This window comes from Schistocerca serialis, chromosome 7 (genome assembly GCF_023864345.2).
Source record: "Schistocerca serialis cubense isolate TAMUIC-IGC-003099 chromosome 7, iqSchSeri2.2, whole genome shotgun sequence".
Classification (NCBI taxonomy): domain Eukaryota; kingdom Metazoa; phylum Arthropoda; class Insecta; order Orthoptera; family Acrididae; genus Schistocerca; species Schistocerca serialis.
The window spans coordinates 49,413,127-49,435,970 of NC_064644.1; the positions used below are offsets into that span (position 1 = coordinate 49,413,127).

A 22,844-nucleotide genomic window follows, 5' to 3' on the forward strand; every position below is an offset into this window, starting at 1 on the left:
CAAGTTATTAATTTGTTTGTGTCAGATCCCATGCATTGATACTTACATCATGTTTCATAGATCCCATCACAAACGGAAACCTTGCAAGATGCAGAACAAGAAAAGGTATAAATTTATTCAATATTTACTAACAATATTTATGGCAAAAGAATATTTACTTTTTTAGTTGCCAGTACAGAAACATTTGTAACAAGGCTGACACACTCAACAATTTAAGCATTCAGTTCATTATCAAGCTCTAAGAATTTTATAACTTTCATTAATCAGAAGAAAGAAAAATGTATATGCGTATATGCTAATGGAAACGAGTAACTGCTACCAACCCTGAATTGAGAGAAACATTCAGAATAGGTAAAGAATAGGGAGTTACAGTGTATAATGAATAGGGAGTTACGGTGTATGAACATGACATGTTCAAATTCTATAGTACCACTAATTTAGTTTGTAAATTGCTTCTTGTATTGTTGACTCCCTAGTTCAGAATCAGTGAAAGTCAAAAGACTTTGTCACTAACGTTTTGTCAACACCCACTAACAAACTTAGCAATATGGAATCCAGTACCACTGTAGTATCTATTGTTTAGTGTCACTTTTAATTTTTCTATACTGTGTTGGAGCCTTTTGTGCTAGAATGTTGAATCAATTCATGGCTCATTGTGAGCATTGCCTAAAACTTCTCCTCCATACTATCAACAGTGGTGTGCAAAATTTAATGTTGAGAGTAATTTTTGTATGATGTCGCTGTCAAGTGACATGTCTTGTTGAAACTTGGACCATACGTAAAGACTTGCTACAGTATAGTGCAGAAGGTAACTGGAAGAAATACAAAGTGAGATGAACGGAAGTGACATTTTTATGCAAGTACAATTACAATGAAGTAGGTACAATTCATGGTGGTCTCATGGGCATTAGAAAAGGCAAAACATGGATTCTAATAGGATACATAATTATCACGGATGGCAGCGCATGTGCTGCAGTGTGCTCACTTGCAAGTCACAAGATTGGTAAGGAGTTCTTGTGGCAGGATGTTCCATTCATCCTCCAACGCAGTTGACAACTATTGGATGGTCTTCGTGGCATGTAGACATGCTGAAATACATCCCACTTGATGGGAATTGACGCGAGCTGCAGAGTATGCATTACTATCCATGGTGATTACACATTCTATAAGAGCTATGTCCCACCTTTTGTAATGCCCAGGGACCAACATAAATCACAGTGACATCAGTGTAGTTATTGTCTTCGAGTAATAGTGTCATTTTTGTTCATCATGTTGCATATTTCTTTCAGTTACCTTTTGTATTGCACCGTAGCAGTTCTTTGTACGCATGGTCCAAGTTTCATAGAGCTATGTTTCTTAGCACTGTGTGGTGGGCAGAGATAACTTTTCCTTTTCTTTGCTGCCCCCCCCCCCCTGCCACTAACAAACAAGGAAAAATTTACAGACTGTACTGTGGTGTAGGTGGCTATCAAGTCCAAAGTAAAGAAAATATATAAAATTAAGAATAAAAATGAATAAATCGAGTAGTAGTATTGTAATGAGAAGAAAAGAGAAATGTGTGAATAAATAAATAAATGAGGCAAACATAGAGGTAGAAACAGAAAGATACAGGAGTTGGAAAAAACTATGGAAGCACTAAGAGAAATGCATGCTTGAACATAATATATGCAGTTGCTTGCCAAACCTGTAGGTTGCACTGTTGCACGTATCACGAATGGCAACTGTGCAGTGTTCCCAATACATTTCAAATGTCAGTTGTGGTTATAACAGTTTCCTGTGAAGTTGTGACAACATTATGTCAGAGCTCAATGCATTTTAACGTGGGCAAATGGTTTGTGCTCAAATGGTAGGTACTTCCATGTTTGAAGTGTTCGGTGTTTCAGGGGGCACCATATGTAAAATTAATGCCGCTTACAGGGAAAGTGGAAAACAATCATCCAAAAAGTCACAGTTCAGACAAACGTGTGTATTAAGTGATAGTGGTAGATGGTTGTTGAAGTTTGTGATGAAAAATGAAATCACTGTTCCCCAAAAGTTGATGATGAATGGAATGTCACTCCTGTGAGTTCTGTCAGCAACAAAACAAAACAAAACAAAGAGGGCTCTGTGAGCAGGAAATTGCAGGGTGAGGTGTAATTCCAAAACCATTCATCAATGATGCAGATGCCCTTATCAGGAAAACATGGTGCTCAAGCCATAAAACCTGGACTGTGTAGCTATGGAAGAATTTCATATGGTGGGGTGATCTTGTTTTACACTGTTTCCAACTTCTAGCCAAGTCTGCATCCCAAGAATGAAACAAGGTGGGCAGCCATATTGTGGTATTCCTTGAGCTCTACAGTTAATCTGTGAGATCGCTTTACTGCCGAGGCTTGTGTGACCATTTTGGTATATCAGGGCCGTCCCATGTTGCACTATTTCTTCCCAAAAGGTGATAATGTGTTCCAACATGACAGGCCCCCTGTTCACACAGTTTGCATTGTCCAGGACAACTTTTGTGAACATGAGGCTGTATTGTCGCATCTCCCCTGGCTGTCGCAATCGCCAGATCTCAATATTATTCAGTCATTGAGGTCTTCTTTGAGAGAATGGTGCTAGATCACTATCCACCTCCATCATCGTTACCTGCCCTTGCCACTGTTTTGCAGGGAGAATGGTGAAAGGTTCCCTTGAAACCATACAGGACCTTTATTTAGATATTCTGAGATGACTGTAAGCTGTTTTGAATGCCAATGGTTTTCTACACCATATTAGGAATAGTAATGTGTTGTGATTTTTAGTGTTTCCATACTTTTGTCCACCTTCTGTATTTGAGGCTGTTAGTAAAAGCCGGAAGTAGGTTGAATGTTTAAAAGAGTAAAAGTACAGAGTGTGTTCGTCCTTCAAAGAAATTAGGAGTAAATCTAACACAATTAACAGGAAAGTTATGCTTCAAGAAAGCTGTTGCTTTCTCAATGACCAATACGCTCATATAAATATTAACCAATACAGTTATAGACTAACACATTTGTATGTACAGTGAGACTGGGTATCTATTTGCAGTGGTAATTGTTACTTGTCATAAGAAAGGTTTTGAAGTGGGTTGGTGGAGACAGTCAGTTTATGAGAGAAGTGGCCAAAGTTGTGTGTTTCTAATTTTTGTTTGACTTTCCTGGAGTACTGAAAAACTATAAACTGTAGACATAGAGATTAACTCAGATTGCATGGCCCCTCTCGCCAGAGATTAGAGTCCTCTCTCGGGCATGGGTGTGTGTGTTGTTCTTAGCATGCGTTACTTTAAGTAGTGTGTAAGTCTAGGGACCGATGACCTCAGAAGTGTGGTTCCTTAGGAATTCACACACATTTTTTAAGTAAAATTTGGAGCTGTTATCTATTGCTTTGTGGTAGTATAAATCAGTTTACTGAAATGACTTCTATTATAAACTACAGGTATCACTAAAGTGTAAAATAAGCAGGAAGTGAATACATAAATGATGCAGAAAACAAGTTCGCAAATATTTGTAAGTTCAAATATACAAACTAAGATATCACATTTCTTTAAGGGTCAGCTTAGTAAATGATATTGGGTGTACTACATATTGATGTGCCTTGCTATTTTTAAATTATGAACACGCAGGAATTTCACTTAAACATTCTGATTTTGTGTACAAGATGGTACCTTTTAGTTATCACTATTTTTATTTGTTTGAATTTGAATAATGCTAGGTGACCATCTACAGAGGTGAGGCCATTACAGATGAGAATCCTCCATGGGCGACAGTTACAGACATAGTCATTGTTTGCCAACTTCTCCGGACACTGGCTGACTCGGGGACTTCCTTTTCAATAGTGTCTGCTTATTGTCATCAGATAAAGAAGACTATGTTCTGTGATATGAGAGCAATTGTGCCGAAGGCTGTGTAGGAAATATGTCCAGCATACTGGAAGATGTATTGCAAGAATAACTATCATTGACAAAACTCAGTTCTTTGAAATTGTCATTTGAAGAGAATGTAGTCGTAACATTATTCTCAGATGGGAGTTTTGCAGGCATTACAAGCCATGATAGATCGTGTAAGGTGAGAGCTCCAGATTGATGAAGTCTGTCATTGAAGACATTGTTATTCCACCATCCTCAGTAACACGACTTCCAGTCGTGAATGAAGAATTACTGGCAGCACTGGGGAGAAAGCTACTGTCGAAGTGCTAATAGCACCTGGGCTGACTGAGTAACAATGTCAGTGTGTGTTCTCTGTTCTGTGACAGTTTTTGGAATCGGATCTGGAGTGGAGAAAAGACTGATAAAGCAGCCATGGCGAAACATCCATTTCAGCACTGGGAATAATCCATCAGTCTACTTGTACAGGGTGTCTTGGCTGAACATTGGATAATTTGAGATGAAGCAGAGAAGGTGCTGCAAGATGACACGGTTGAAACTTCGGAGAATCCTTGGTCCTCACCTGTGGTTCTTGTGAACAAGGATGACACATGGCATTTCTGCATCTACTACTAACGGCTGAACAAAATTGCAAAGAAAGATTTCTATTGATTGTCAAGCATTGATGACACCTTGCAGTGCTTGCAATGAGCAAAGTATTTCTTCAACTATGGGCATAAAGAAAGACTACTAGCAGATTGAGGCTGACAATGCTAACTGGGAAAAGATTGCTTTCATAACTCCTGAGTGCCTCTATGACTTTAAGCTATGCTGTTTAGACTGTGTAACATTCCAGTTGAACACATGGACCATGGACATATCTGTCTTTGGTTTCTAGATGACAGTGTTGTTATTTAAAAGACATTTGAAGAATATCTAAGTTGCCCAACAACCATGTTGAATGTGTTCTGACTGTAACGTTCCACTGAAATCTGAAAAAGTGCCCCTTTGAATGAAATTTCCACTCTACAGCGGAGTGTGCACCGGTAGGAGACAAGGTACTGGCGAATTAAAGCTGTGAGGACGGGGCGTGAGTTGTGCTTGGGTAGCTCAGTCGGTAGAGCACTTGCCTGCGAAAGGCAAAGGTCCTGAGTTCGAGTCTCGGTCCGGCACACAGTTTTAATCTGCCAGGGAGTTTCAAGTGCCCCTTTACTGCTCAAGAAATTAAAATCTTGAGCCACCTAGTGAATAGCAATAAAATCCAAGTCCAGAGAAAATAAAACCAGTCACAGATTTTCCAATTCCTTGACACATTTGTGATGAGAGAAGTTTTTTTGGAATGTGCTTGTACTACCAGCAGTTCATAAGAGACATCTGTACAAAGACACATACCTTGCAGAAATACTGCAGAGAGATCTCACATTTTCCTGGTACGAGATGTAAGAAAGATCTCTCCTTGTCCTTGAAGAGTTGCGGATGTTTTCTGCAGTTCTAGCATTATATGACCAGAATGCGGAGACAGAACTTCACACCAATGCTAGTGGTTATGGTATTATGCTTCCAGATTACTCTCCAAGTCCAAGATGAACTACTTTATGACCAAGAAAGGGTGTGTTGCTGTTTGGACCATCACAGGTTCCAGTCATATTTGTTCAGAAAACTATTCATTATTGTGATGAACGACCATTCTCTGTGCTAGCTGACCAGCCTACATGATCCGTCAGGTTGACTGGCGAGATGTGCACTAAGGCTTCGGGAGTACGATGTCACAATGGTGTACAAAAGTGGACACACATACAAGGATGCTGACTGCCTTTCAAGGAATTCTTTGGCAGAACACAGCAGCTTGGATGAAATCTGTCATTGCTGCACTAAATGACACTACTGCTGAACAAAGAGGTGCACCTTTGAGAAATGATAGCTTTGGAGGAAGAGGAACTGACAAAAGGAGGATTCTAATTAATAAATGGAACGTTGTGTAAGAGGAAGTATGTTCCAGCAGTGCAGAACTTGTTGCTTGTCGTCCCAGCTCATTGACCGCTATCTATGCTATTTCTATGACACTCCAACATCTGGTTATCTTAGCTACATGGATACACTAGGACAGGGGTAGCCAAACTTTTTTACCTACTGCACATGTTTGTGTTCTAGTTAGTAGTAAAATTTTGTAAGTGCACAGTGGTTCCTCAGTAATGGTGGCTTGTAGGGAAGTAACTTTATTTGGTGATTTATACGGCAGAGGTACAGCAAGTTAAAGATACAGTAATAATTAAGTACCAAGTACTTCAAAAATGTGGTGGTGCCAAAATGCAAAGTAGACGTTCGCCCAGGAATCAAGACTCACCAGTTGAACAAACACTTCAGCAACATACATAGGTCGCAGAATGGTCCAGCAGAGGCTTCTCGGAAGAATTATAAAGGAGTCTTCACTCACGTAGATTCAAATTCTCTTAGAAGCAACACTGAAGAGGAAATTGTAAGTGAAACAAAAAAACTTAATTCGATCAGCCAGTAATCTCTACAAAACATCTAGAATTGTAGTGGGTGGTATTGTATACAGACGATCCGTCAGTGATCAATACATAGACAGAATAAACCGTGATGTAAACAGAATCTGTAACAATCTAGGAGCTGTGTTTATAAATCCGAACAAGTTCTTAAACAATAAATGCTTGGGTAAAGACAGTCTTCATTTAAATAGGCTAGGATCCAGAATTCTCAGTAAAATGTTCACTGATACAAGTAAAATTCTGAATAATAAGGGAAACTTGTAAGTAATGACGGGGATGGGAAACAGTGTTTGCTAACAAAAACGGCGAGACCGAAACAGTACCCAAGAAAGAGTAGGCCTATGCCTGAACCTATAAATAAAAAAGTGTGTCCATGTATAATGCACTTGAATATAAATGGTCTCAGTGCCGACTTTTCAAACAAAAATCATAAACTTGATGACTTACAAATTATTCTTTCAGAATTTAAAAATATTAAAGTTATCTGTCTCAATGAACATTGGCTTACGTGCGGTAATACTAAAGTTCTTTATAAAATCGAAAATTTCGAATTAGCCAACAGTTTTTGTAGAGGAGAGAAATCACATGGAGGTTTTTGCATACTTACTCATTCTGACATGAAATATGAAGTAAGGAACAACTTTAATCATTTGAATGAAGAATGTATATTTGAAAGCTGTTGTGTCGAGTTAAGAGACCTAAATGTCGTAATAATTTCTGAGTACCAGACAAAACTACAATTGAAGCTTTCCTGCTCAAATTTAAGCGCCTTCTTGAAAATCTTAATAAAGAAAAAAGGAAAAATATTATAATAGCTGCTGATTTCAATATAAAAATATCATAGCTGACAACAATGATGTGTCCAAATTCAATGACTAAATAAAAACCTTTGGCTTCAAAGCAAACTTCATGCAACCCACTAGAATAAATGCACAGTCAGCGACCTGTGTTGATAATATTTTAACAAATTATGTGTTTGAAGATGTTAATAAATTTTGCTTACATTTAGGAATCTCTGACCATTCTGCATTATTCATTGAACTACCAAAACTCTATAAAAAAATTTCATGTAACAAAAGCCACATGAAAAGGAACTTCAATGAAAAAACCTAACTATATTTAGCAATAAGTTAAGACATGTTGAATGGCCTTATGACAGCTGTATCTCAAGTAGTACTGACTTTAACAAATTTCTTGGTAGCTTTCTTGAAATATTTAATGATACTTTTCCACTTAAAGCCAATTGTAACAAAATGACTAGGAAGATTAAATGGATAACTCAGGGTATAAAAATTTCTAGTGCCAGAAAGAGGCAACTACATAATGAACTGAAATATTACAAAAACAGACATTTTGCTGTGTATGTGAAACATTATAAAGCCATATTCAAAAAAGTTGTAAAGGCAGCAAAACAAATGGCAAACAATAAGTTTATTTTACAACATAATAGTAAGACAAAGGCAGTGTGGTCTGTTGTCAAATCAGAGTTAGGTGTTAGTCAGTTGTAATGAAATAACTAAGATTAAAGTAGATGATAATGTTGTTGTAAACCCAGCTCAAATATCGAAGTGTTTAAATGAATTCTTCATAAATGTAGCAAAGTTAGAAGTTGATGTAGCAGGATATCAGAGTAAAGTAAATCCCTTTGGACTTGACCAAGAAGCTGAGTATCTCACAGATTATTAAAAAAGTCACAATAAAGGATGTGAAAAATGTTTTATTGCCATTAAAAAATAAAAATTCTGCTAGGTGGGATGGGACACCAAGTAAAGTGATTAAAGCAGTATATGACATAATAGCACCCCCGCTAGCTAAAATAATCAACCAATCTTTTGAACAGGGGTGCTTTCTTGATGTGTTAAAATATGCTGAAGTGAGACCTCTGTTCAAGAAAGGGTCGAGGGAAGATATGGGAAACTATCGCCCTATTTCTATTCTCCCAATCCTGTCAAAAGTGTTAGAGAAAGTAGCTGCAAATCAGATCAAAAATTTTATCGTAAAAAATGATATTATTGTAAGTAACCAATTTCGATTCCAACAAGGAAAAACACACTGGATGCAGTAAATAACTTTATTGAGAACATATGCAAATCATTGGATCAGAGGAGTAAAGTCGCAGGTATCTTCTGCGATCTTTCAAAAGCATTTGATTTGGTGAACCATGACTTGCTTATCTACAAATTAAACAAATATGGGATTAAGGACAAAGCTCTGAAATGGCTCACATCATATTTGCACAACAGAAAGCAAAGGGTAAGTGTCACATCAAATGCAGTGAATTATTATTCTAAATAGAGTACAATATCACAAGGTGTGCCTCAAGGCTCCATTTTGGGGCCAGTCCTGTTCCTATTCTATGTTAATGACTTGCCCATAAATATAAATTCCCCATCAGTTCTGTTTGCGGATGACACTTCTGTTTTAATTGAAGATGATGCAGGAAAAATTCAGAGCTCCATTGTGAGCACAATGGGTACTCCAGAAAACTGGTTCCAGTTAAATGGCTTGAAACTGAACATTGCAAAAACCAATATGGTACATTTCAAAACCAAACATTTGAAATGTGTGGATCTTAAAATACATCATCACAATCATCCTATGGAATAAGTTAACACAGTCAAATTCCTAGGACTAAATGTGGACAACAACTTAAACTGGAGTACACATATTGAGTTCCTATCAAATAAACTAAGCAGCTTTGCATTTGCAATGCAAATACTAGCAAACTCTACTGACATGAGTACACGAAAAATAGCATATCATAATTATTTTGAATCTGTAATTAGGTATGGTATCATTTTCTGGGGAAATTCAAGTAGTGTATCTTGAATACTGAAACTGCAAAAGAAAATTATAAGATACATGTGCAGTGCACAACAAACAGAATCTTGTCACCCATTATTTCGGAACCTGCAAATCCTAACAGTTCCCTCCATATACATTTATGAAATTATAATCTTTGTACACAGCAGACAAAAATTATTTGAGGAAAATCATTTTAACCACACATACAACACAAGAAATAAAAATAATTCTATGTTACCCACACACCATTTGAAATTATATGCACGAACTCCACAGTATATGGGGATGACAATATATAACAAGCTAATGGGCAAATATATATTAAGTCGCCGGACTCGCACACGCTCAGTGAACATTCGCGCGCCGGAGATAATCGCCATTTGTGTCTCTTGTGTGTGACGTTGTTTTGTGTTTTTTCGTGTCTGCCGTCACGCTTCTACATTCACTTGTGCCGTCGGATTCACCAGTGTTCTGTGCGCCGTGTCAACGTGTTTTCAGTGTCGTTATCGTCAAGTGTGAACAGCTCAGTGTTTTTTGTGTCTCTGTAACCACTATTTTTTGCCCGTCACTATGTTCATTTTAATTCTCCGTTATTGTGCTGTTATTGTCAACTCTATGGCTGAAGAGCGGCGTAGCATGTAGCATGCCGCTGCCAGCCTACCTGATTGTTCAGGTGTTAAAATATATATTCCACGTGGGAAAAATTCCCCTCTCCTTCCCTCTTTCCTGATGAGGCAACAGTTTGTTGCGAAAGCTTGAATTTTGTGTGTATGTTTGTGTTTGTTTGTGTGTCTATCGACCTGCCAGCGCTTTTGTTCGGTAAGTCACCTCATCTTTGTTTTTTTTATATATATATATATATATATATATATATATATATATATATATATATATATATATATATATATATATATATATATTAAAAAAAAACAGAGGGAAACATTCCACATGGGAAAAATATATCTAAAAACAAAGATGATGTGACTTACCAAACAAAAGCGCTGGCATGTCGATAGACACACAAGCATACACACAAAATACTAGCTTTCGCAACCAACGGTTGCTTCGTCAGGAAAGAGGGAAAGACGAAAGGATTTGGGTTTTAAGGGAGAGGGTAAGGAGTCATTCCAATCCCGGGAGCGGAAAGACTTACCTTAGGAGGGAAAAAAGGATGGGTATACACTCGGGCACACACACACACACACACACATATCCATCCACACATATACAGACACAAGCAGACACAAAGAGTTTGGGCAGAGATGTCAGTCGAGGCGGAAGTGCAAAGGCAAAGATGTTGTTGAATGACAGGTGAGGTATGAGTGGCGGCAACTTGAAATTAGCGGAGATTGAGGCCTGGTGAACAACGGGAAGAGAGGATATATTGAAGAGCAAGTTCCCATCTCCGGAGTTCGGATAGGTTGGTGTTATAGGGAAGTATCCAGATAACCCGGACGGTGTAACACTGTGCCAAGACGTGCTGGCCGTGCACCAAGGCGTGTTTAGCCACAGGGTGATCCTCATCACCAACAAACACTGTCTGCCTGTGTCCATTCATGCGAATGGACAGTTTGTTGCTGGTCATTCCCACATAGAATGCGTCACAGTGTGGGCAGGTCAGTTGGTAAATCACGTTGGTGCTTTCACACGTGGCTCTGCCTTTGATCGTGTACACCTTCCAGGTTACAGGACTGGAGTAGGTGGTGGTGGTAGGGTGCATGGGACAGGTTTTACACTGGGGGCGGTTACAAGGGTAGGAGCCAGAGGGTAGGGAAGGTGGTTTGGGGATTTCATAGGGATGAACTAAGAGGTTACGAAGGTTAGGTGGACGGCAGAAAGACACTCTTGGTGGAGTGGTGAGGATTTCATGAAGGATGGATCTCATTTCAGGGCAGGATTTGTGGAAGTCGTATCCCTCCTGGAGAGCCACATTCAGAGTCTGATCCAGTCCCGGAAAGTATCCTGTCACGAGTGGGGCACTTTTGTGTTTCTTCTGTGGGAGGTTCTGGGTTTGAGAGGATGAGGAAGTGGCTCTGGTTATTTGCTTCTGTACCAGGTCGAGAGGGTAGTTGCGGGATGCGAAAGCTGTTGTCAGGTTGTTGGTGTAATGGTTCAGGGATTCCGGACTGGAGCAGATTCGTTTGCCATGAAGACCTAGGCTGTAGGGAAGGGACCGTTTGATGTGGAATGGGTGGTAGCTGTCATAATGGAGGTACTGTTGCTTGTTGGTGGGTTTGATGTGGACGGACGTGTGAAGCTGGCCATTGGACAGGTGGAGGTCAACATCAAGGAAAGTGGCATGGGATTTGGAGTGGGACCAGGTGAATCTGATGGAACCAAAGGAGTTGAGGCTGGAGAGGAAATTCTGGATTTCTTCTTCACTGTGAGTCCAGATCATGAAGAAGTCATCAATAAATCTGTACCAAACTTTGGGTTGGCAGGCTTGGGTAACCAAGAAGGCTTCCTCTAAGCGACCCATGAATAGGTTGGCGTACAAGGGGGCCATCCTGGTACCCATGGCTGTTCCCTTTAATTGTTGGTATGTCTGGCCTTCAAAAGTGAAGAAGTTGTGGGTCAGGATGAAGCTGGCTAAGGTAATGAGGAAAGAGGTTTTAGGTAGGGTGGCAGGTGATGGGCATGAAAGGAAGTGCTCCATCGCAGCGAGGCCCTGGACGTGCGGGATACTTGTGTATAAGGAAGTGGCATCAATGGTTACAAGAATGGTTTGCGGGGGTAACGGATTGGGTAAGGATTCCAGGCGTTCGAGAAAGTGGTTGGTGTCTTTGATGAAGGATGGGAGACTGCATGTAATTGGTTGAAGGTGTTGATCTACGTAGGCAGAGATACGTTCTGTGGGGGCTTGGTAACCAGCTACAATGGGGCGGCCGGGATGATTGGGTTTGTGAACTTTAGGAAGAAGGTAGAAGGTAGGGGTGCAGGGTGTCGGTGGGGTCAGGAGGTTGATGGAGTCAGGTGAAAGGTTTTGTAGGGGGCCTAAGGTTCTGAGTATTCCTTGAAGCTCCACCTGGACATCAGGAATGGGATTACCTTGGCAAAATTTGTATGTGGTGTTGTCTGAAAGCTGACGCAGTCCCTCAGCCACATACTCCCGACGATCAAGTACCACGGTCGTGGAACCCTTGTCCACCGGAAGAATGACGATGGATCGGTCAGCCTTCAGATCACGGATAGCCTGGGCTTCAGCAGTGGTGATGTTGGGAGTAGGATTAAGGTTTTTTAAGAAGGATTGAGAGGCAAGGCTGGAAGTCAGAAATTCCTGGAAGGTTTGGAGAGGGTGATTTTGAGGAAGAGGAGGTGGGTCCCGCTGTGACGGAGGACGGAACTGTTCCAGCCAGGGTTCAATTTGGATAGTGTCTTGGGGAGTTGGATCATTAGGAGTAGGATTAGGATCATTTTTCTTCATGGCAAAGTGATACTTCCAGCAGAGAGTATGAGTGTAGGACAGTAAGTCTTTGACGAGGGCTGTTTGGTTGAATCTGGGAGTGGGGCTGAAGGTGAGGCCTTTGGATAGGACAGAGGTTTCGGATTGGGAGAGAGGTTTGGAGGAAAGGTTAACTACTGAATTAGGGTGTTGTGGTTCCAGATTGTGTTGATTGGAATTTTGAGGTTTTGGAGGGAGTGGAGCTGGAAGTGGGAGGTTGAGTAGATGGGAGAGACTGGGTTTGTGTGCAATGAGAGGAAGTTTAGGTTTGCTGGAAAGGTTGTGAAGGGTGAGTGAGTTGCCTTTCTGGAGGTGGGAAACCAGGAGATTGGATAGTTTTTTGAGGTGAAGGGTGGCATGCTGGTCTAATTTGCGGTTGGCCTGTAGGAGGATGCTCTGAACAGCCGGTGTGGATGTGGGAGAGGAAAGATTGAGGACTTTTATTAAGGATAGGAGTTGACGGGTGTGTTCATTTGCTGAGTTGATGTGTAGGTGAAGGATTAGGTGGGTGAGGGCAATGGATTGTTCAGTTTGGAACTGGTATAGGGACTGATGGAAAGAAGGGTTGCAGCCAGAGATGGGAACGTTAAGTGTGAGGCCTTTGGGGTAATGCCAAATGTCAGACAAGCCTGAGAAAATAAAATATGCGAGCGTAATCTGGCTAGGGTGAAGGCATGTTTGCGGAGGGAATGTAAATAAAACTTAATGGGGTCGTTGTGACGTGGTATTAGAAGGTGGAAAGTGTAACATGAGGTTGAAATGAAAATGAAAATAACTGGAGAAAGTAACTGGAGATCTTTGTGAAAAAAGACGAGAAAGTGTTGGATAAAGCTGGGCTATGTTGATCGTGTGGTGAACTTGGGTTGGTAGACAGTGATGTGCACAAAGGTTAGGTGGTTGTGTTGCCGCCAAAACACGTTAAAGGATGGAGAGATTCGAGAAAATTTCGAAAAAACGGCGTGTAAATGTATTAAAAGGAGTGGTTTTGTGGTGGCAGATTATGAGAATGAGGCTAACAATTGTCTGGCGAAGAAATAATGACGTTAAAACCTATGGGAAGCGGCTAAAATTATCAGTGATGTGGGGGAAAAACGGAAATGGAAATAAAGCGAAAGTTATAAGAACTAGACGAAATGGTTGTTTAATAGGTGAAAGGAACTGTTTGTGGACTAGAAACGGTGGATTTTATAGCAGCGGCAGTGTTCAAAGCGGAAAAAATTTTTTTTGTTATGGTTTGGAAGTGGGTGACGTATTATTGAGTATATATAGGCGGGATAAAATTGTATAGTAGATTATGGTAAAAAGGAGAAGGTGAATACAAATTGAAACTACTGGCAAAAACAAAAAGAGAAAATAAGACGACAGAAAAGATTTCAAAATGCAACAGTGACAATAACAAACGTAATTGTTGGGTTCAAATTAATGATATTAATTAATAGAGGGAAACATTCCACATGGGAAAAATATATCTAAAAACAAAGATGATGTGACTTACCAAACAAAAGCGGTGGCATGTCGATAGACACACAAACATACACACAAAATACTAGCTTTCGCAACCAACGGTTGCTTCATCAGGAAAGAGGGAAAGACGAAAGGATTTGGGTTTTAAGGGAGAGGTTAAGGAGTCATTCCAATCCCGGGAGCGGAAAGACTTACCTTAGGGGGAAAAAAGGACGGATATACACTCGCGCTCGCGCACACACACACACACACACACACACACACACACACACACACATCCATCCACACATATACAGACACAAGTAGACATATGCAGAGGCAAAGAGTTTGGGCAGAGATGAGTCGAGGCGGAAGTGCAGAGGCAAAGATGTTGTTGAATGACAGGTGAGGTATGAGTGGCGGCAACTTGAAATTAGCGGAGATTGAGGCCTGGTGGATAACGGGAAGAGAGGATATATTGAAGAGCAAGTTCCCATCTCCGGAGTTCGGATAGGTTGGTGTTAATCACTGTGCCAAGACGTGCTGGCTGTGCACCAAGGCATGTTTAGCCACAGGGTGATCCTCATTACCAACAAACACTGTCTGCCTGTGTCCATTCATGCGAATGGACAGTTTGTTGCTGGTCATTCCCACATAGAATGCGTCACAGTGTAGGCAGGTCAGTTGGTAAATCACGTGGGTGCATTCACACGTGGCTCAGCCTTTGAGACACTATAAAAATTGAACCCTGGCTGGAACAGTTCCGTCCTCCGTCACAGCGGGACCCACCTCCTCTTCCTCAAAATCACCCTCTCCAAACCCTCCAGGAATTTCTGACTTCCAGCCTTGCCTCTCAATCCTTCTTAAAAAAACCTCAATCCTACTCCCAACATCACCACTGCTGAAGCCCAGGCTATCCGTGATCTGAAGGCTGACCGGTCCATCGTCATTCTTCCGGCGGACAAGGGTTCCACGACCGTGGTACTTGATCGTCGGGAGTATGTGGCTGAGGGACTGCGTCAGCTTTCAGACAACACCACATACAAATTTTGCCAAGGTAATCCCATTCCTGATGTCCAGGTGCAGCTTCAAGGAATCCTCAGAACCTTCGGCCCCCTACAAAACCTTTCACCTGACTCCATCAACCTCCTGACCCCACCGACACCCCGCGCCCCTACCTTCTACCTTCTTCCTAAAGTTCACAAACCCAATCATCCCGGCCGCCCCATTGTAGCTGGTTACCAAGCCCCCACAGAACGTATCTCTGCCTACGTAGATAAACACCTTCAACCCATTACATGCAGTCTCCCATCCTTCATCAAAGACACCAACCACTTTCTCGAACGCCTGGAATCCTTACCCAATCCGTTACCCCTGGAAACCATTCTTGTAACCATTGATGCCACTTCCTTATACACAAATATCCCGCACGTCCAGGGCCACGCTGCGATGGAGCACTTCCTTTCACGCTGATCACCTGCCACCCTACCTAAAACCTCTTTCCTCATTACCGTAGCCAGCTTCATCCTGACCCACAACTTCTTCACTTTTGAAGGCCAGACATACCAACAATTAAAGGGAACAGCCATGGGTACCAGGATGGCCCCCTTGTACGCCAACCTATTCATGGGTCGCTTAGAGGAAGCCTTCTTGGTTACCCAAGCCTGCCAACCCAAAGTTTGGTACAGATTTATTGATGACATCTTCATGATCTGGACTCACAGTGAAGAAGAAATCCAGAATTTCCTCTCCAGCCTCAACTCCTTTGGTTCCGTCAGATTCACCTGGTCCCACTCCAAATCCCATGCCACTTTCCTTGATGTTGACCTCCACCTGTCCAATGGCCAGCTTCACACGTCCGTCCACATCAAACCCACCAACAAGCAACAGTACCTCCATTATGACAGCTACCACCCATTCCACATCAAACGGTCCCTTCCCTACAGCCTAGGTCTTCGTGGCAAACAAATCTGCTCCAGTCCGGAATTCCTGAACCATTACACCAACAACCTGACAACAGCTTTCGCATCCTGCAACTACCCTCCCGACCTGGTACAGAAGCAAATAACCAGAGCCACTTCCCAATCCTCTCAAACCCAGAACCTCCCACAGAAGAAACACGAAAGTGCCCCACTTGTGACAGGATACTTTCCAGGACTGGATCAGACTCTGAATGTGGCTCTCCAGCAGGGATACGACTTCCTCAAATCCTGCCCTGAAATGAGATCCATCCTTCATGAAATCCTCACCACTCCACCAAGAGTGTCTTTCTGCCATCCACCTAACCTACGTAACCTCTTAGTTCGTCCCTATGAAATCCCCAAACCACCTTCCCTACCCTCTGGCTCCTACTCTTGTAACCGCCCCCAGTGTAAAACCTGTCCCATGCACCCTCCCACCACCACCTACTCCAGTCCTGTAACCTGGAAGATGTACACGATCAAAGGCAGAGCCACATGTGAAAGCACCCACGTGATTTACCAACCGACCTGCCTACACTGTGACGCATTCTATGTGGGAATGACCAGCAAAAACTGTCCATTCGCATGAATGGACACAGGCAGACAGTGTTTGTTGGTAATGAGGATCACCCTGTGGCTAAACATGCTTTGGTGCACGGCCAGCACATCTTGGCGCAGTGTTACACCGTCCGGGTTATCTGGATACTTCCCACCAACACCAACCTATCCGAACTCCGGAGATGGGAACTTGCTCTTCAATATATCCTCTCTTCCCGTTATTCACCAGGCCTCAATCTCTGCTAATTTCAAGTTGCCGCCACTCATACCTCACCTGTCATTCAACAACATCTTTGCCTCTGCACTTCCGCCTCGACTGACATCTCTGCCCAAACTCTTTGCCTCTGTATATGTCTGCTTGTGTCTGTATATGTGTGGATGGATATGTGTGTGTGTGTGTGTGCGCGAGTGTATACCCGTCCTTTTTTTCCCCCTAAGGTAAGTCTTTCCGCTCCTGGGATTAGAATGACTCCTTACCCTCTCCCTTAAAACCCAAATCCTTTCGTCTTTCCCTCTTTCCTGACGAAGCAACCGTTGGTTGCGAAAGCTAGTATTTTGTGTGTATGTTTGTGTTTGTTTGTGTGTCTATCGACATGCCAGCGCTTTTGTTTGGTAAGTCACATCATCTTTGTTTTTAGATATATTTTTGCTACGTGGAATGTTTCCCTCTATTATATATGAGAGAGAGAGAGAGAGAGAGAGAGAGAGAGAGAGAGAGAGAGAGAGGGAAACATTCCACGTGGGAAAAGTTATATATAAAAACAAAGATGAGGTGACTTACCGAACGAAAGCGCTGGCAGGTCGATAGACACACAAACATACACACAAAATTCAAGCTTTCGCAACAAACTGTTGCCTCATCAGGAAAGAGGGAAGGAGAGGGGAAGACGAAAGGATGTGGGTTTTAAGGGAGAGGGTAAGGAGTCATTCCAGTCCTGGGAGCGGAAAGACTTAGCTTAGGGGGGAAAAAAGGACAGGTATACACACACACACACACACACACACACACACACACACACACACACCCATCCGCACATACACAGACACAAGCAGACATTTGTAAAGGCAAGGAGTTTGGGCAGAGATATATATATATATATATATATAATATGAAGCCAGAGAGTCTAAAAATAAGGCTACAGCAGATTCTGTGGGATAAATGCTACTATTCAGTAGAAGAATTCAAAAGGATGACATGATAATTTGAGCAAGGAGTAATTAATTGTTAGTCTTTTATTGTAAGTGTAACAAAATTGTATTATTTTTATGATACCATTTGTTAAAATAAGTTGTTGTAATTAATTGTTTGCTTTTTATTGTATATGTATTTTTATATTGTATTATTGTTATGGTACCATTTGTTAAAATCAGGTGTTGTATGTATATGGAAAACTTTACCAAAATTTTGATGTGTCTCCTGTACCTGAATCGAATGATTTAGGTTACGTACATTATGAGACTAATAAACCACAATTCACAATTCAGTACCAAAACATTTGGAAAACCTAAGGAAAATGTTTTTAAAACTCCTACCACTTGCTGCCCACCATCTACCAACTGCTTTCCACCATAAAAGCTGGAGCGCTTACTAGTAGTTGGTCTGGACCAAGTTGACTGCCATTGATCTTGGTAAAATCACATTTGCGTGTGACCAACAAGGTCCCCATCAACCCGTCAGACACTATCTGAGCTACTGTAAGCAATGCCAGTGATGGAAGCACATGCTGCAATTACCTCCATGGGATCTAATACCAATTCTGCTTGCAGCTGCGCTATTCTACTGAATTGGAATTGGTGTATTGATGTTGTTCCTGAAGTCAAAAATTGGGAATCGATAGATAATAATCTGCACAGACTGCTGACTGCTGAAGCTCTGGAAGTTGCGGAATTCCATATAAAAGACACCATATTGAAGCATGAAGCACCCTGTGTGGTGATCTCTGTTAGTGGAAAAGTTTTCTCACCGAAACTAGTATGAGAAAAATTTCTTGTTCTAACATCACTCACAAGATGACAAATGTCGGCCACGTACAGAATGCTTTAATGAAACATTAATGGATATGTTTTCAATGTGTATTGATGTCAAACAGAGATATTGCTATACAATACTGCCAGTCCTGACATTCGCATACAATACAGCAATGAAAAACGTACAGGTTTCACAGTGATTTTTCTGCTCAATTCTCGTGAGGCTGAAATGACAGTGTTCCTGTTTCAACCAAGTGATGCTTAAATCTTTGTTTGTCTGTCCTTGTAGTAGAAGGTTACAGGCTCCCGTACAGATCCTAGTTGCCTAGGAGAAAGGCGGAGAGCACTATAACACCAAGCAGTGGCCAATGAGGTACAGTCTGTTCAGTATGAAATGAAAATTAAAAAGTGCAGCCATCTCTTTTGCATTTATTTATGCACCAGTTTCGGTGTTCCTTTACACCAACTTCAGGCCTCTCGACCAACAAATTTGGATGAATCCATTCTCAGGTGCAGTCATAAAAGGAGCCAGTATTAAATAACTGGTGTCTGTTGATCTCTGGTTTACACAAAACTATCCCTTCATTCATGAACCGACGATAGTCAGGTTTTCATGCCAATTTATGTTGGTCGAGAGACCTGAAGATGGTGTAATGGAACACCGAAACTGGTTGCATAAATAAATTAAATGTAAAAATGATGGCTGCAGGTCTTCTGATATTCATTTCAAATGATGCTCAGGATGGCAAAATGAAACATCTCATCACCAGGAGTGAAGAAGCAAGACAGCTGGCTTCCATACACATCGTAGTTGCTCAGGAGAAAGGCGGAGAGCACTATAACACCAATCAGTGGCCAATGAGGTACAGTTTAGGCCACTTGATATGGTTTTTTATGCCTGAGACTATCAGAAGAGTTGCTAAAGCACTACTTTGGGGGAGGGGGGATATTGTATCCTTCAGCATTTGTTGGATGTCGCGCACAAAATTGAGGAGCGTGACCCTTCATCCAGAAGACAAAAGCACAGAGACAACATCCACATCCTGCATATGAATCCCTACTACAGTCCTGAAGCACAGCGACGGGGGCTTTTTGTTCAAAAGGTGGGGGGATACAAGATTACCTCTGATGCTTTTGATGATGAAGAGGATGTGACACCATCACCAGAACCTGAGAATCTGCCAGTACTGTGACACAGAAAACCATTGACAAGATGTTGTAGTTGGCTCCAATAAGAATTTTTGAAACACTGGGTCACTGTTTTTGCAGGAGAGGAAGCAATATTGCAAGCTTTGGTACATGCAATGTGGCACAGTGGTTAGCATTGCTGCCTAGGAAGCAGTGGGTCACAAGTTCAGACATGACCACCAGTTATTATTTGTTATCTGGAAGGTTTTCAAAAATTTCTTGTTTCTGATGTTTGCATATTCAGACATATTCAGGATTTGTAGAAATACCAGCACTCTCTGTCATGTCTGTTTTGGTTGTATGTTGGTGTTCGTAATAAATGTGCTTCAGTGCAGTGTGTTGGACTTCATTGATGGCCCTGCTTTTTGATTTGATCTTGCATGGTTGTGATGTGATAATGCACTCTAATAAAAACAAAACAACTCATCATGAAGAACTTATGTGAATAGGATGGAAATTGGTAGATGTGATTCACATATTTAGACAGACAAATGATACCAGTTTGAGACAAATTGGATGGTTTATTCAAGAGGAAGAGCATCACAACTTGAGCAAGTGAGTGATGTGTGGGTCCACCTCTGGCCCTTATGCAAGCAGTTACACTGCTGGGCATTGACTGATAGTTTTCGGATATCCACTTGAGGGATATTGTGACAAATTCTATCCAGTTGGCACCTAGATGGTCTAAGTCCAGAGGTGGTTAGAGGGCAGTGCCCATAATGTTCCAAACATTCTCAATTGGGGAGAGATCTATTGGCCTTGCTGGCCAAGATAAGGTTTGCAAGCAAGAAGACAAGCAGTAGAAACGCTCACTGTGTGCGGGCGGTCATCATCTTGCTGAAATGTAAGCCCAGGATGACTTGCCGTGAAGGGCAACGAAAATCAGGGTGTAGAATATTGTCAACGTACCACAGTGCTGTAAAGATGCCGTGGATGACAACCAGACAGCCAAAGGGGTCCTGCTATGAAAAGAAATTGCATCCCAGACTATCACTCCTGGTTAGCAGACAGTATAGTGGATGACATGTTGGTATCCATAGCCATAAGGGTTGTCATCACACATCTTAGGTGATCATTGGGGCTCATTCTGAAGTGGGATTCATCACTGAATACAATTCTATTCTAGTCAATGAGATTCCAGGCCAAAGAAATGCTTGGAGACGCACTGGGCAGTGGTAGGGTACCAATCTGGCTGTCACCTGACATCCAACAACTCTGTTGATCAGTACCAAGCTGAGGAACTGCTCTCATAAGGGGCAGAGGCAGACCAACACATCACTGACTTGCTCACTTTGTGGAGATCCAATGGTATTGACAGACTGCCATGTCATCCTCAGCCTATTGGCTTCACTGGATGTGGATATGGAGGGGCATGTGCTCAGCACACCGCTTTCCCAGCAGTTGTCAGTTTTTGTGATAGGAGCCGCTGCTTCTCAGTCAAGTAGCTCAGTGTGCCTCACAAGGGCTGAGTGCACCCTGCATACCAACAGTGTCTGGCAGACCAGGCAATTACCTGTCAGTGCTAGCCAAGCCCAACAGCACGTAAATTCGGTGATATGACAGGAACCGATGTTACTACTTCATGGGCCTTCCAAGGCCTGTTTGGAGGAGTTAAGTTTATTTCAATTTGTGAAGCTCTTTCTCTTGAATTTTGTGAAATTATAATCATTATGTATGGGTTGAATACTGTCTTTTGCAACTGTAATATAAGATTTATTACCGAATGTGTTTTGCTTTATTCTAAAGCATCTTTAGTGGTCAGGTTTTTTGTTGTTTATGTTATTTTTTATGTTCTTCTGTGTATATGTGTTACATTTTAACACACAGCACTTGCACTAACACTAAACGTATTCACATTTCTGTATGTTGTGAAGAAGTACTGTCATCTCACCATTTCTGCAGTTGAGGAAAAAAAGAGGCAAAAAAAAAAGTAAGACAACATGTTGTGTAATCATTTGTTTGTCTGTATGTGTAAATCGCATTTACCAATTTCCATCAAATTCGGATAATTCCTTCGTGGTGCATCACTTTTTTTTCACATTGAGAGTGTATTATCTTTAAAACATAAATCGGAAAAATAGACATAACTATCAAATTTTTTTATGCAGAAAGTGCTGTGAAGTGTCAAAAAGTTCACTTCATTGATGTGGACAATTTAGTATGTTTATATTTTCTTTAGCTTTATTAGAGCAAGCAAGAGTTAAATTAAGCTGGAATTAATACTGCTACTTCTCATTGGATGAAGGGGGTGTCCAAAGAGCTCAGTGTGTATTGAGTAGCTCACCCTGTGACTTTTATCTCCGTCTGTGCTGATCCAGGCACTGTGCTATCGAAATGCATTTTCGCCTGTCGATGACCTTATACCTTCTCTCTTCATGTGATTGTGAACCAGTATCTCTCATCCTTCAAGGTGCATCACCAGCTGAAAAGGGGGTGTTAACTTAAAATGAATACTGTGTAGCCAAGAAGCAGGGATGTTTCCTGCAGAAACCTAAGCATATTGACATCAAAGAATTGTAGGCCGGATGATTGTAACAGGCAGCAGCTGACACTGGTGGTAGCTACCATTGTCGTGTATTTTATGCATGAAAATGGTCTAATTTGGCAGAAACTGATAATTAAAATATACAAAATGCTATATAGACTGTGTGTTCATAGAACTGTTTAATAGTTCACCTTTATATATATCTGTTCTGGTAATCTATCTGTATCTTTCAGCTATGGCTATTACAAAAAGGATCTGCCTAAGTGATTTCTGAACAGTTGGACAGTATTCCTGATACTAGAATCTCATAGGGACAACATCTCTTTGCAGATAAAATTCAGTCATTAACTGAAAGCAGTTGTGCTGTGTCATTGGTTTGAGAAAACTATTTCTGTTGTTAGTAGTTAGTTTGTTGGGTGAAGTTTAGTTTCCCTCTCCCCCTCGGGTCACTGATGTGGTTTCCAAAGCTAGAATGTACATTGTTTCTATTTCAAGTGACTAGCATTGTAGTACACATCATTTCCAACTGCCCAAACACAATCAGCAGAATAATTTCATTTAACAAAGAGTTCTTAAGAATTAAAAGTATAAATTTGTGGAGCAAAATAATATTATATTTAATTTTGTT

General features: G+C 41.3%; 1 protein-coding gene across 2 annotated transcripts in view; it reads left to right on the forward strand.

Moving 5' to 3' along the window:
* Positions 1-22,844, forward strand: part of LOC126412727 (FGFR1 oncogene partner 2 homolog) — an 87,002-nt gene that overhangs the window by 37,623 nt on the left and 26,535 nt on the right. Inside the window, exon 4 of one of the 2 annotated variants that reach the window (XM_050082456.1) lies at positions 61-105. The exons of the other annotated variant lie outside the window; for it this stretch is intronic. Coding sequence (XP_049938413.1) covers positions 61-105 — 45 coding nt within the window. The remainder of the gene's footprint in view (positions 1-60; positions 106-22,844) is intronic. 2 annotated transcript variants of the gene reach the window in all.